A 16,363-nucleotide genomic window follows, 5' to 3' on the forward strand; every position below is an offset into this window, starting at 1 on the left:
TTTCAAAGAGAGTTACGAATACTTTTCTCTGAAAATTTTAGAAATTTAGATTAAATTGTGGATACAATTTAATGAAAAGTTTAACGATGAGTTAAATTATCAATTTTTTTTGTTTTTATCGGCAAAAATTTGTCAACGTCGGTTTGTTTTTATTGCACTTTTCTTCGCACGGCAGCTAACGCATGATGAAATTGTGAACAATGTGGATTTGTGAGCGATAGCATTGTGAACACTTCAACTTTTGGATCTTCTACCACTCAACTCTTGAAAATGCATCTACATATTCTTGTTCGCTGCTAAGCGGCATGACGTTTTGAGCTATTCGTTTGATGGACCAGAAAATTCTTTTAAATAGAAAGCCTCCACCATCGCCGGAATACTATGGCGGGATCTCTCTTGTATCTGACTGAGATTGTCTATTTTATGAACTAAATATGACTCGCGCAAGTTATAATCTGTGATTTTACACGGATGCTTAGGAATAGAAAATTTTGGGTAATTTAGTAAAATCACGACACGTTGATTCTTCCTTCATTTCGACCGCATTATTCGAAAGAGGACAAGTATAATTTAACTTTATTCAAAAACTTTAAAATGTCAATTTATAATTATGCTTTTCATTTTTTTTTTTTTTTTTTTTTTTTTTTTTGTAGCAGAGCTTTCTAGGTGTTATCTTCAGAACGGTTTCGTGAATTTTCATCACTCTAAAAATGCTCTAAATGTTTTAATCAATATACCCTGTGCTTCATCCGGAAGGAGAAAAATCCCTGCAAAAGCATTCCGTTTGCTAAAATATAATAAATAACCAATTAAATGATTATCAAATTAAATAAAAAATGAAAAAAATTAAAGAATGCTTATAATTACTCTTGTGTCTTCATTCATCCACTTTTTCAGCGCAATTAGCCAAACGATCGTTGAAGATAAACACTAAAAAAAAACTCCTTTTAGATGTACGTGGTATATCTGGAATAGGAAAGATAATGGGCACACACCAGAGAAATACACTTTGGATGACGTTCAGCGAAAAAGAACCAAATGAAGGGACTCGGAACTGACGGAAAAATTGACGTTAAAGTTTTCCTTCTCCAAAACGGCTCAATGTAAAAAAACATCTTCTCGATCTACAATTTTTGGCGAGAGAAAATATGCTCTCGCTTGGGTTTCATAAGATCTTGTACTCAATTTTTCAGAAAATTTCACTACATCGTTTTTCGCTAGACGCAGTCCTTTTGTTAATCTGATTCTGGACTTACAGATTGTAATGGACGTCAGCCATATTTGGTCGGAAACTGAGCGCCATCTTCAAAGCATGCTCTGCCTCATCCAATCGACCCTGAGAGCTGAGAACCGATCCTAGATTCCCGTAGGCTGAAACAAAAATAGATATAGACAATTAAATGATTGAAGCATTCAAAATGTACACATTTTACAGCCGAAAATTAAGTTGCTCTATGATACTTCTTTAACTTGAAACTCGCCGGCAAGGTTTGCCTAGCGATCAGCGCGTCTGGCTCTAGACCAATAGGTCCCAGGTTCAAATCCCCGTGGTGGCGACAAATTTTCGAAGAGCTGACGAGTGGATCTGCAGAAACAGATTATACTCGGCCTTATTCCCCGACAATGGAGATGTTGCATGTGTGAGGAATTTGCGATTTGACTTCTGCTCCCTATGTAAATGTTCGCTAGAAACACGATGAAGCCACTGGTTTTCTCTAAAATCAACTCCCAAGCTCAAAAAAAGCTCTCAAGTTGAGGCCAAAATGGAGGGAATATCCCACGTTATCCTGAAAGTCCACCTCTACATCAAGACAAACTCCCCATGCAAAGATAGGGAGCAAATACATTAGCAGTGATGCCGTGTTTTCAGTCACTGAATCCCCAAATGAAGTGGCAGCCCTGTCAATGTATTTGCTCCCTATCTTTGCATGGAGAATTTGTCTTGATGTAGAGATGGACTCTCAGGATAGCGGGATATCCCGTCCATTTTGCCCTCAACTTGAGAGTTTTTTTTTGAGCTTGGGAGTTGATTTCAGAGAAGACCAGTGGCACCATCGTGTTTCTCGCGAGCTTTTACATAAGAATCAACAGTCAAATCGCAAATCCCTCACACAAGCAATATCTCCATTTCGCGTCCTTTCCCCATGTAGATACTCTAGGGCAATACGGACAGCTACCGAACGTTTATTACATATAAATAAAAAACATCAACGTATTTGACTTGCGTGAAGGAATCCTCTAAAGAAGGCAACTCGGGATTGGCCGGAAGCGTGAGGAGAATTCCCACGGGCGTGTGGAATGAGACAGAAAAACACAGGACCCCGACTCGAAAAATAAAGATAAACCAATATCTTTCGCCACCTCCGGAATCGATTAGCCGCTCCAACTGCTCCGCGAAGACAACTCCTGGTCGGCCCCAAACGGGACTCGTAAACGGGGAAAAGCACGAAGGGGGGGGGGGGGTTAAGGACGGCGCGATGCGACTTTTATTTCACGCATTATCTCGTTTTACAGCCCGCGTACGACTTTTACTAGCGTGCAAGCCCGCGTCAAATGAAATTCTTGAGCGCTCAAGACGCACAAAAATGCGCTGGGCGACTTTCCTGAAAATGCCGAGCGTGCCGCACAGCAACGATGCCAGAACACGTTAAAAAAGTATTTGATTGGCCGTGGGGTCAAACACCCGGCCAGCGAAAGATAATTTTTCAGTGGATCGACATTTCAGGCGCTTGGAGGACAAGGCGCATAAGTGTAGTTTATGCTACTTCGAGAAATACGTGTTCGAAAGCTTCGAAATTATATGGATCCTAGTGGCAGAGAGAAAGTTCAAACTGACTTTTTGATGCTTGAAAATGTGAATTTAGCAGCGAATTTTTTGCACAATATGCAGTAAGACTAGTTTCACGTGAAATCATTAATATTTCATTTTTAAAGAGTTTGAAGAGGGTTGGTAAGAAATTGAAAAGGTTGAAATAGACTGATTTAATGGCTATAGGTACATTGTTACCAGGGTAGTGGAATGTGTCAAATGTTTCTTGGAATTGAAACTTCTTTTGTTTAATAAGCCACCAATTGCTTTATGATTTGTCGAAGGCAAAATCGTAATGAGCTAATGACACAATGAACTCCTCATATTTGAACTTGAGGTTATGTTTTACTCGTCCTATTGGAACAATTGAAAATCGTTATAGGTCGAATATTGCAAGGATGCCACAGCCACCACCCTACCACCCTATCTAAAAACTTTCTTAGTTTATTTTAAAAACTAGGTCTCAATAAAACTTTGGAGATAAGGGTCTTAATTCTTTACAGTGGAAAGCGGGTTGGTTGATTTTTGTGTCAATGTAAGGGTGTTAAGTTACGTTATCATCTGGAAATGTCGTGCCCTCTACCTGTAGCAGTTAAGATTTAACTAACTTTTCTATTGTTAATTTTTTTCTTTTCTGTCAGCGCAGATTTGAAATGGTCATGACTTTGATTAGATGTAGTCATTTTAAAGCGCGTTTTTTCCTAAAGTAAGAATAGATCACTCCTCTATAAGCTTTGTCTTCAAGGCTCAATTTAGAGTTTTAGTACACCAAAGTCTCTTTCATAGCAAACGGTCGCACATATTTATCAATTGAATTTATAAATATAAACCTTTCCTTACTTTTTAAGATGACGGACGTGAATGTCATATTATCAGTGAGTAGAAAAGCAGCTTTTATTAGACACTATGCACCTGTCATTTGTAAAATGATATGATTTTTTTAAATTTTTTTTATTTTTTATTATTTTTTTTAAAGAGTTTATTTATTGTAACCTTTCTAGGAGGAAATATATACAATTATCTTAATGTATGTGCATAAGGGTATATAAAAGTAGAAACTGGATAATTACTTATTTCTATCATGATTATAGTTAAACTTGTGGCTTAATTTTAAGATTAATAAGGACTCATAAGGATTTGGTGGATGAAATGAGTGAAATTCAAATGTAGTGAGTATTATTAACTCTTAAAAGTCCGAATCAGCGTTGGTAACAAGCTCCCATGCTTTTCCTTTTTAGTCTTCTTATTTCCTTGATATTATTTAGAAGTTCAATTGCAGTTTCGTTTGGATACGATATGATGAGCATGATTGAATTTCACTCTCTTGGCTCAGCGTTTTTTTAACAAGAAAATCCCGCCTTTACATGTGCTCAGTTTTCAACGAGAGAGAAATGGGCAAAAGTTGGAGAGCGCGGCTCTCACACGCAGGACATTCTCGCACAAAAGGAGCTTTATGAAAGGGATTTAGTTTGTTTTTGCGGCCAGGAAAGCCGGTTTTTTAAAGACTCGGCGCATAAAGGATATGCAAGTTTATTTCGCGTCTTTTTTGCATAGTTGAATGATGAGCCTCTCTTTTTTGCATAAAAGGAAAGTAGAAGAAATTGAGAGTAAGAGCACGATATCAGACAACCGCGGGCCAAGTTGTCACGGAGTTCTTTGTTTACGAGCCGGAGCGAGCCACCTACTTGCCGGGTTTCTGTAAGGCTCGCTAGATTTTCTAGACATAAAGGGTTCTAAACTAGGACTTCAAGGAAAAAGGGATGCAGAGAACTGACTAGGAAATTCGTGGAAACCGCAAGAAAAACTATTGTCAAATATATGCGAGAGAGGTTTGTCCGCAGCTAGGAAAAGGTAATCAGGATGAGGTCAAAATTCTGGTAGAGCTTTTGATTCTAAAGCAAACTTCAGACAAGATAAAGTAAAAAATCGAAGAAAATTTCGAAGAAGAAATAAATTCGAATTAAAAGCGTCGGGAGTTTAGAATTTTTAGTAAAAATATGTTATACTATGTGTCAAATATACCCTATTCTCTCCGAGTCATTGAAGAGAGAGTGTAATACATGATCACTGAGAGACAAAGTTGGTCCCATGAACCTGAAGCACGGTGCTTTTCATCGGCCGCACTAATCGGTTCATGTAACTGAACTCTCGGTTCTGGGACCTAATATTCTCGGTTCTAGAGACTGATATTCACTGTTCATGAAGCCGAGCTTTTTTCTGTAGTCCTCGCTGGTTTAAAAGCTAGGTTTCCTGAACCGAGAGTTCAATAAATTACAAGAATCGAGTTGCACGGCCGATAAAGGATACCGAACTTACGGCTCATATGACCTAATTTTCTTCAGCCTAACTGGTTTCAGGCCATACCGTCAACGATTTTTTGTCCGCGCACCTGTTTTGTCTAGTAGTTCACGTCCACGCGGAAAATATGAGTTGTGTTCAAAGAAACTATACAAAGAATGAATAAAAATAGGAGAAAAACCAAGAAGCACGCAATCATTAGTTTTAACCCGTATGACTATGTACATCGATCTTTTAGAGTGAAATACGTTTGGTTACGCGGACACAGCGCTGCAGCACAGTAAAAGCGCAAAATATAAAAGAAAACATTAAAAAGCTTTAGGGAATCATTAAATTTGACACGGAACCACCGTAACATTTACAAAACACATTTTATATTTTCCTTAAATAATTTTTTTTTTTCATCAATTTAAATGAGGAAAATCCATGCAGAGTGTGCAAAAATTTCAACATCATGAACTGAAAAACACCGACTCCGCGATTTTAAATATTTTGAGCCATAACACGGAGCGGAGCGGCCGGCGTGCTACCGGCCCGAAACGCGCACTATCGCCTACAAACCTAAAGGGATACTTTACGCATTGCGTCATGCTTGAAGTACCCCTTAGGTTTGTAGGCGCCATTGCGCGTTGGGCCGCCGAGCCTCAGCACGCCACGGCGCCTCAAGCAACTATTTCACAACAGAGGTGTTGCACAGTATCAAACGAAATTGAAGGCGCCCCAACATTTTAAGAATGATAGGCATCCCTTAAGAGTACGGAGCTTTCCTCGAAAAATAAATTAAAGTACTACGGCACGAACTCCCTTGCCGAAAAAACGCGTGGACATAAACTAATAGAGGAACCAGGTGTGCGGACAAAAAATCGTTGTCGAAGTGCCCTTCAACCGCCTAACTTAGAAGTCCTCAACTATTTTGCAAAAGCTGACGTGGCGATCGAAGTGCTCTCCCGAGATTTTTCGGTCATAATTAGGGGAGTTTTCTTTGATTTCTTGATCAACACGTTGCTCATCAATCATCACTAATCAAAAAGTGGCGTTGACCGCCGAGTTAAACCTCTACCTCACCCGTCTACATTACGTTAGACCCTCAGTGCGCGGTTTCTAAAATACCAGGGTGCCCCGGGATCAAATATGAATATTGAAGGAGTCGATTCTTCGGGTCAAAAAAGACGCTTTTGTAGTATAAATTTTGTTTCCAAAAACGCTTTCCATGGGCGCCACGACTCCCCAAAATTGGAGAGAAAAAAATCGTCTTTTTAACACTGCGGCAATGTTTATCAACCAATATTAATGAACATTGGTTACTGGCAGTAATTTTTAGCCATCTTTTCATTTTTGACCTCTAAAAATGGTAAAATCAGTTTTGAGGGGGGTTTAGGGGGGGGGGGTGCCGAATCTAAAAGTGGCCAAAATTAATGTTCCTAGCGACAAAAATTGATTTTTGACGGCAACGCAAGATTCATAGCGTTGAAAAATATTGAGACAATGTCTCATATTGCCTTTTTTCGCTATAACTCATCGTTTTCGAGATAATAGGGACTAATCGGGAATGATAGGAGCTGATAATAGGGAGATAATGGGGCCCCCACGGAAAGAGTTTTCCGAAAAAAAGTTTTACCACAAAAACGTCTTCTTTTGACCCAAAGAATCGACTCCTTCAATATTCGTACTTAATCCTGGGACACCCTGTACATTATCTCTGAACATGACAAAGTTACTTTCTGCCGAGTCAGTCCAATTTTTCCAGCGGAGCGGGCAAGGACATAACGCAGGTGTTGCGGAAAAAGTGGCAAGGGGTCGCGCGATCGGGACCCGGGGACCAAATGCCCGGCCCGACCCTAGTGCCCCCCGGACCCGGGTAAAAGCGCAAGCAGGCGGGAGGTCGGTATCGCGGCGGGCCTTTGTTTCAATCATACATTCATCGTCGAGTGTTTTATCGGGCTCCTCCGAATTACGCGCGGGCCGGGAAATTCGCACGACTCATTTATTCACGGCGGCCGCCTTTGAGCTGCCGCGGAAAAACGGGGCGAGCTCCATTGAGCGCGGCTCGCGTTTCCTTTCAGACGCCCTCCCCGGGGCCGGGCACTCGTCGGTCCGCGGTCCGCACTTCAAAGAAAATTAGAGGCGGCCCGCCCGGGCCCGGAGTGCCCTGCCGTTCAACGCCGAATAAACAAATCATGAGCTGCATTGTTCGGATTCCGGGCGCCGCGACGTTCTTTTAGTCGACGGCTCGATGACAACCTCGTCGCTGAGTGGCCCTCGAGAGAACGGGGGACAGGACTCGGCTCCACGAGAAGGGGATGGGGCGGTATTATGGGGCCTCAAATGCTTCGTTCCTACCGTGCGTTTAGTTCTATTCTGTACTAGGGGGCTCTGTCCCCTGGCCGCTGCGCGCTCCCAAAGGTTTTCTCGCGGCTGGCAAAATCGTCGAAATAGCCCGTTGGCGGTTAATGCGCACACTGGAAAAACAACACATTGAATCTTGAGTCCAGACTTTTGAAAACATTGACAAGAAAAAATACTCTTGATTCAATCGGATTTTTGCTTGAATCAAAACGAAATCCGCTTAAATTAAGAGGCTTGGTTCTTGATTTAAGCTAGATTCTGATTAAATCAAGAGTACTTTTTCTTGTGGATGTTTTTAAGAGTCTGGACCCTAGATCCAATGTGTTTTTTTTTTCCCAGTGCAAATAATTTTAATTGAATAACAGCACTATGTTTCAAAGAAAAATTTCGCGTTAAAACAATATTCTTAATGAATCTCCTCACTCTGAATTTTGATTCCTTTTTTGGTAGTCGACCTTGACAGGGCCACATATAGTTGTTGGCTTATTTTTAGCGGCAAAACTTCATTTTTGCACATACTGCTCTCTTCGCTATCACGGCAGAGCTATATGCCTGGATACACGCTCAAATTTCCGTCAATTTCCGATCAAAATGATGACAAAAATGGCGGTCAAATTTTTGCAGGCCGCATAAACTTGATGGTAGATGGTGCGCACCAGTCACCATTTGATCGGAAATTAATGGAAATTTTAGCGTGTATCCAGGCCTTTAAGATTCTGAAGGGGCAGATACACGTGCGAGCTAGACGCGCGTCTTGAGCGGCGAGTAGGCCTTCGGCCGTGTTCGGCAATCTTCATAGCCAATCAGGTCGCAGCTCGCCACTCGTAACTTGCTCAAAGTAGGATCGGATCCTACTTTTCGGGTCAAGACGTGCGTGTAGCGCGCAGATGTATCTGGCTCTTTACGATGGATGATTTTCAAAGTTGTGGTTATTACCTTTGGGCGGATTGATGCGGAGGCTCGCGCGGTAGAGGGACTCCTCGTCGAGCCAGTCGCGGTTGCGGTGGACGGTGCGGGCGCTGAAGACGATGAGGACGATGTAGGCGAGGCCGCGGACGATGCGGCAGTTGCTGCGCCGCTCCAGGAGCCCGCAGCCGAGGGCCATCAGGAAGCAGAACCCCACGCTCGGCGTGAAGAGCACCCGCTCGGCCACGACGAAGCCCACGTAGAAGAAGAGGTTCGTCGCCGGGAGGAACGGAAGTGCCGTCAGCGCCAGGCACACCAGCACCGTCTGGTGGTGACCCAGCAAGCGCCCTCGATCTACCGCCAACGGCAGCGGCCGTCGCAGGAGTTTCCGGCTGCATCTGCACAAAGAGAGAGGGGAAAATCAGTGAAAACTACGAAAACTAGGAAAAACTACGAATTCATACTATACAAAACGTAAGTGAAAAATGGAATGAGTGCGCTGAGAAGAGAAGTTCAGTCCAGGGTGGCATGAAACGTAAGGAAGAAATGAAAGATTGGAAATTCCATTGAAATATTTCATGAAATTGCACGAAGCTGTGAAATATTTCATATTTTTCAGGGGCTAAAGTATGCAACCAGCACTAAAACACACAAAAATAGAATTAACTATTTTTACATTTCGCGCAACATGAAAAGCAACCGGTACTTTGCGATATCTTTCACAACTTAATCATGAAATTTTATGAAATATTTCACGTGAAATTTCAAGATTTTATTTTTCATGAAATTTTACCACCCTGGTTCAGTCATATAGACTGAATGCACGGTATTCAATACCGGCCGTACTGTTCGGTTCATGCGACCCTTTCTCTCGGTCCTGGGACTCGTATTCTCGGTTCATGCAACCGAGCTTTTTCGTTAGCGCTGTTCGGTTTGAATGCTCGGTTGCACGGACCGAGGATACGGTTCCCTGGACCGAGCGAGCGTTTACATGAACCGAACAATACGGCCGATATTGAACACCGTACATTCGGATCGTATGACCGAAGTTTTTTCCTCATTGCCGTTCTTGTGAGTTTATTCCTCTCAAGAAAATTATACATCTCGTTCAAAAATTAGGGTATAGTGGTAAAAATTGGACGTATATCTATCAAACGGAACTATGTGCATTAAGGCATGAGCCCTGAGACCCATAAGAATACACGCATAACAAGGCTCACGTCATAATGCACATAGTTCCGTTTGATACAAATACGTCCAATTGTGCTTTCAGCATGTACAAAATGCAAATAATCTCCCTCTGGTAAAACAACGTAAGCGTAATTTATGAGCGTAAAAAACGATCATTACCCATTCACAAATTCTTAATGTCGATCGTGAGGGTCAAGAGGGTCAAACATCATTTCAATAATAATTGGTCAGTGAAATAAAAGGGAAGAGGGAGAAAAAAAGCGTGGGCGGAACTATTAGGATTTTTTTGTAGGAAGCCGAGAAGGGTCTCTGATCAAAGGGGGTTTGGGGAGTACAGAAGACAGTCTACCAAAGGAGTCTGAAGGGACTTCTCCGGCTCCAAGAGAGGGGCGGGAGCTAGAGGAGACATTCCACTTCAAAGGGGACGGGAGGTCCTCTGAGCTATTTTTACTGAAAAATTGATTGAAACTCGATCTCAGAGATGAAAATATGCCTTACGCCCCCCCCCCCCCCTAAAAAATCCTCACAATTTCTGGAGAAGGCCACACAGATTTTCGGGTCTTTCGGGTCGAGACAGTCGGGTTTTTTCGCCCCCCCCCCCCCTCTCTCTTCTAATTCCGCCCATGGAGCTAGGCAGTATTACTGCCTGGAATAAGAAACTAAAATTACCTGCACTTGGTGGACTTGCGGCTGGCGCACGCACACAGCTCCCGCATGTTGTGGTGGGTGCGGAGATGCTTACAGGTCTTGCACTCGACGCGTGTGACGCTGTAGGCGCATTTCCGGTCCGGGGGTGGGCACTTGCGGTCGTGCTCGAGGAGAATCCCGCGGTAGGAGTTGTGGGCGAGCTTGTAGAGGGCCAGGTAGAAGAGGAGGGAGAAGAGGTTGCGGCGGTCGAGGAGGCTGTGGATGCGCGGGACGGCGTCCATGGACCAGTCGAAGGAGAGCTGGAGCGGGAGGAGGAGGAGGGAGAGGTTGAAGACGGGCAGGTAGAGGAAGGTGGCCGTGCGGACGAAGAGGGAGGCCGACTTGGCGGTCGGGTTGTCGGCCGTCGCGAACGTCGGCGCCGTCGAGCCCATCATGTACCCCCGGAAGAGGAGCAGCAGGATCCCCGAGCAGCCCATCACCATCAGGCTTCGCTTCATCGTCGGGTCCTGCAACAGAAAAAAAAAAAAAAGTTCTATTAGCTGAAACCCAAATGGACGTATTTCTACCAAACAGACCTATATGGAAGTGAGAAATATGGGGTGTGCTCGTTAGTTCTCTTGCGTAAGAGTGAATGAGAATAATAAAGCGCCAGTGACGTCAGCGGCAATGAGGGAGCGGGAGCGGAACGAGGGCAACGTCGTCGGGACGCTTTAACTCATGAGCCCTGTCCACAACGCTTTCTTGCCCTGCCCGCGGCTCATGACTCCCGCATCCAGTTGACACATAGGTCTGTTTGATAGAATGCAATATCCCGCTTTTCCAATTCTTCAAAAGGAACCACGCCCACTTTTACATTGCTTCTTATCCAGATTTATAGAGCACACCCCATCTTTCTCACCTCCACATAGGTCTGTTTGGTAGAAATACGTCCAAATAACACAGCGTAACGAAAATGGATTGCATTTTGCAAAAAGGAGCCACAAGCATTGCAATGATGCTAAGATTGTGTAACTTCATCTTTTGCAATAAAATTGCGGAAATCGCGAAAAACTGTGAAATTTAGATGGTAATTTGTGTCTTAAATTTACAGTTTTTAGCGAGTAAAATAGAAACTATGAACGGATAATCGGGGGTTTCCTTCAAGACAAAAGAAGTTGCACAATCTTAGCAACATTGCAATGCTAGTGGTTCCTTTTTGCAAAATGCAATCCAAATCATCTCTATTCTAATAAAATAATTTTTGAGACGCTCGATGGACGGGGTGAGGAAGGGGAGTAAGACGGTCGATGGGCTGGAGTTCAAATTCCGTAAAAGGAAAAATTCTAGTAAAATCATTTTTAAGACGTCCGATGGACGGGGTGAGGAAGGGGAGTAAGAAGAGTGAAAAGCGGCCTTTGAGGGCGCACAGCACTCTAGGGGTTGGGCCGCGTAGTGGTCAAAAGGCAGAGCCCCCTAGTATTGAAATAAAATTGCGATTTACGGCAATGAAATTGCAATATTTTTACATCATTTGGTCATCAAATGCCAATTTTAAACGAAATGAGCTCCGTGTGCCAGAAAGATAGGCAACGTGCAATACAATGATGAATTGTTACTTATTTCAATTCTATTGCAACAAATTTCAATGAGGAGTGCTCCTTTGATTAGCAGATAGGCAAGATACACAACGCTCCGATGAAATAGCATTAACTATACCATGTAATGGGTCAGTTGCGCTGGTCACAGAATTGTGTTTTGATGCTTGATTCTAGTAGATTAGCTAAAAATACCTACTAAAAGCTGTCAAAATCGCAACTTTCTACGTTCAATATTCACCCTTAAGCAACCCTAACATGATCACTTGCTTTTTGCCGTATTTTAAAAAAATGAGTGAAATGAATGCAGAACAAGTTGGTTTTTGCAATCGCTAGCTATAGCAATATTCGTCATGGGAACTTTTGCTTCTGGGATATGAAAATGTTAAGGTACAGTTCGTTTGTAGTATTTTCAGGATTGGAGGGGCTATGTAATTTTGTGTCGACATCTCTTTTTTAACATTTTTAATTTTTTTTCTTTGCATACAAGAAAGCTGTTATATTTACCAATTATTTATTTTCGTTGGATTATGTATGGTTTTCGGAAGTTAACGCATTTAACTTTCAGTTTCGTTTTTTCGGCGTAAAGTATGATATTTTTACTCTACGCATATGCCCGAATACGCATCATATGTGACCTATGTGCTTCCTAAGTTGCCATTTTTTTCATTCAAATAGATGTAACTGAAATGTTAGATGTGGACTACCTATACTACTTTCATATCATTGCTTTATTTATTTATTTACTTTTTGCGTAGGTATAAATTGTTATTTTTTGCTGAATTTTGGAGAAAATATTGCTTTAAGAACGTGGAATGTAAATTAATTTTATTGAAAAAAGAAAATACCATCATTAATTTGGGCGAACAGAGAAAATATACATCAATATTTGGGTCAACATCTCCCTGATTATATAAAGGATGAATATATTAGTATTTCTGTATCAAAAAACTTAGCTTTTGTCTTCAGAGATACAATGATTCTAGTCCCAGTCAATTTGTTGTATTGAAAAAACAAAAAAAACAAAAAATAAATAAAAAAAAAAAAACAACTGAAATGTTAGACATACTATTTTCATGTCTTTCTATTTGTATCAATAGGTACAATAGGTACCAACGAACAGAAAACTGATGGCGAAAAATAGCCAATGAAAACCTCCCAAAAAAAAGAATTTGCCTAAAAACGGAACTTCGTGGTTCTGCGCAGATTTACCAGTCAGACACGACATCTCAAGGTGGAAAAAAACTCGCTGAAAGCGAATTTTAGAAATCAACACAACTTGACGTAGAGACATGATTGGCTAAAAAATACAACGGTTTTTGATACATCGGAAAATCAACCAAAAATCGGAGACTGGGCGAAACGCTCAAGGTCGCAGAGGTATAGGGAATCCCATAGCGAAAGCAACGGAACGATTGTAATATCATGGGGAACTCCGTTCCCATGACAATTATTACTTTTTCCAGAGAAGGTGCAACAATCGAAATCGATTGATTGCAATTTCCGCGTGAAAACAGCGAGACTGAGTCACGAGACTCCTCTCGCGAACAAACAACGGACGCGGGAAAGCTACGGATAATTGATTCCTGCTGCCTTTGTCCGCGACAAGTGTGATATCAACGTCCCGATGTCGGAGGCGGGGGCAAAATTGCCGGTTCGAGCTGAAAAAAAAAATCGCTCACATTGATGGGAAGGTGGGAGAATAAACACCAGCAGTCGTCATGTCACCACTCATCATACGCATTTTCCACTGAATTGAAACGGATCGAAACAGCAATATTATGAAAATGCCTCATTTTTCGCTAGCGCTGAGTATGAATCTATGTGAGGACTTATATGTAACAATGGCGGATGTGAAAAATTACCTTTTCGAAACACATTCAAATAACTGTTTTGGCATCGAGAAAATTTTGAGAAAATACTTGAGATGTGAGCATCGAGATCTGTAAATCATGTCAGAGGCAAAAATATTAAATTTTTGTGTGACCAAAACAGTTTTTAAGCGTGTTTCGAAAGGGTAATTTTTTACATCCGCCATTGTTACAGATAAGGCCTCATATATGTAGTAGGCAGTTATCAAATCAGGCATTTCATCAAATGCCAAGGCAGACAGTCAAATTTTGACAGTATATGAAATTTCCTAAATTCAGGACGAAAAGGTCACGAGTTTTCAATATTTTGGATAAAATGACTAAGCAAATGTGCAAGCTCTCATTGTTCTTTACTTTTCAGATGCTCTTCACATACGTATATGTTAAAATTGTAGAAATTCTGCTTCTTATGACATGCTCCAAATTTTAAGATAAATGTTCGTTTAGGAGCTAAAACCCGTTTAAAATACTATTTTATGATGCACATTTTTACAGAGAATTCTTCCAGACAAGATCGATAAATTATTCTGTCTAAAATTAGCAAAAGAATAAGAATTTAAATCTCGGTAAGAATATTCGACTAATTGCCTAGGCATTTGACTTCATGCCTGATTTTACTCTTTGCCTGCAACATAAATACCACTTTTCCGGGATATAGGACTGAAATGACCGATTTAACATCATGAGAAAGGGAGGAGGGTATTTGTGTCTTTGCATAACATGACGATCGCCCGCATTCCCGTCTTCTAACCGCGGACGATGGCGATTCGCGTAGGTTATTAAGAATGTTTTTCCTCCATTTAACTCCATTATGAATGATCGACTTCAAGTGAGGCCCCTTGCCTCGATATAAATCGATTGTTTTACGTGCATTTAATTGGACAAAGTGCATGGTTGCTAACTTGCAATTGTCGCTCTCAGATGACGCCGTCGCTTGTTTGTGTTATTGTTTTTCGTGACAACTTGCCGTTACCTCCACTCCTCCAGACCGCACAGGTGAAATTTTTGAATCAACGAGTCAGATGGATCACATTTTGCAAGAAGAAACCAAATTCGCTCATAGAAATAGGGATCTAAGTGAGAGCGAGAATCTTTGGTTATAATATCTTCTTTCCCGAAAGAGTTTAACACGGTGACACTCACACTTACGCACTTACACACGATGGCCACTCACACTTTGAATAGCCAACCGGAGCATTTCTGGGAACTTCTCAAATAATTCTCGAGTATTTTCCTGTTCTCGATCCTGGCACAAGATTTTACTGGGAAACTTTAAGCTCTCGGAGGAACGAACGAGACCTGTTTGTTGCGTGCTACAAATATTTTTCGTCTTTCGTTTTGATCAAAGAAAACATGAGATTTTCGCCATTTTTCTGTAGGGCGCATAGAGGTGAGAAAATTCTGGAAATTTTATTTCGGAAAAATCATGACCGTTTTAGTTCCCTTCGGTGTCATAAGGGTGCCCAGGCGTAGAACGACGTTTCTATATTCGCCCCTCGTAGGCCCCAAACATGGAAAACTAAAACCTACATTTTACTTGCACATGACTTTCTTCAAAAACCGAGTTTTTTGAGCAGTAACTTTCAAAGCACCATAAAACCACTGTATATTATGAGAAACTAGGAGCTGGATTTACGAACGAATAAAAGGCCCCACTTTGCGGCGACGAGAGCCAACCATTAAGTACCCGGCCGCGTCAGTTCTGCGGTGCGGAGGGTGGAGAAAAATTAGTTAATTATTTATACTACAACCTCGATAAGAGAGATTGCGCTTATCTACAATCAAGCCGTTGAAATTCTCAACACGGCGGAATGACGGTGAAAATACCGCAAATAACTCTCATGCATCGTTAGTTCATTACACTTAAGTGCAGCCTTTAGCTTTATGTTCCTCAGCTTGCGAATAAATACTTTGTGACAGGAATCTGAAAATAGCTCACAGGTTCCTTTCCGATTCTCACACAATATCCATTCCAACCCGACAAACATTCACTCTTGAAATCAATTGGAATTCTTAAAAAGGAGGTAAATTTTACGTGCAAAGACTTTTCATGCCCTGGTAAAAATTGGCGATACGAGCTGCGTTTCAAAATACCATAGGAATTCTTATAGCCGGCTAAAGAAGGCTACAGAAAATCATATAGCTGGCTGTAGAATGAGGAGAAAATCATACGGCCGGGCTATACGAAGCGATAAAAAATTATGCAGCCGGGCTACAGTTCCTACAGCCGGGCTTAATACTTTATCGCCTGGCTGTTGCTTTTTCGCCATCGATTATAAAAGGCTATAAGAAATTGTGTAGAAGTTCGTGTGCTTTGGAAATCATTAAGTTTGATACGGAACCACCTTAATATTTACAAAACGCACGTTATATTTTCCTTCAATACGTATATTTTTTCATCAATTAAAACGAGAATAATCCATACAGGATGTGCAAACATTTCAAAATCATGAGTTGAATAACGTTGGCTCCGCCAGATTAAATATTAGAACCTAACACAAAGCGGAGCGGCGACGCACTGGCGCCTACAAACCTAACGGGGATACTTCACGCGTTGCGCAACGCGTGAAGTATCCCCGTTAGGTTTGTAGGCGCCAATGTGCGTTCCGCGCTGGCTGTCTGCCTACCGCACCGCAGCGTGCACGGCGCTTGAAGCAACTATTTCACACCAGAGGTATTGCACAGTATCATACGAAACTGAAGACGCTCTAATATATTAG

At 41.8% G+C, this 16,363-nt stretch overlaps 1 protein-coding gene across 7 annotated transcripts in view; it reads right to left on the reverse strand.

Moving 5' to 3' along the window:
- The window catches only part of LOC109034364 (protein O-mannosyl-transferase TMTC2), a 317,481-nt gene that overhangs the window by 85,201 nt on the left and 215,917 nt on the right, over positions 1-16,363 (reverse strand). For 6 of the 7 annotated variants that reach the window (XM_072299402.1, XM_072299404.1, XM_072299400.1 and 3 more), the window contains 2 exons: positions 8,390-8,757; positions 1,257-1,371 (listed from right to left, as the gene is read on the reverse strand). In XM_072299402.1, coding sequence (XP_072155503.1) covers positions 1,257-1,371; positions 8,390-8,757 — 483 coding nt within the window. Of the gene's footprint in view, positions 1-1,256; positions 1,372-8,389; positions 8,758-10,219; positions 10,705-16,363 lie in introns of all 7 variants that reach the window. The other variant, XM_072299401.1, reaches the window with a different exon arrangement.

This window comes from Bemisia tabaci, chromosome 4 (genome assembly GCF_918797505.1).
Source record: "Bemisia tabaci chromosome 4, PGI_BMITA_v3".
In the NCBI taxonomy this organism is placed as follows: Eukaryota; Metazoa; Arthropoda; class Insecta; order Hemiptera; family Aleyrodidae; genus Bemisia; species Bemisia tabaci.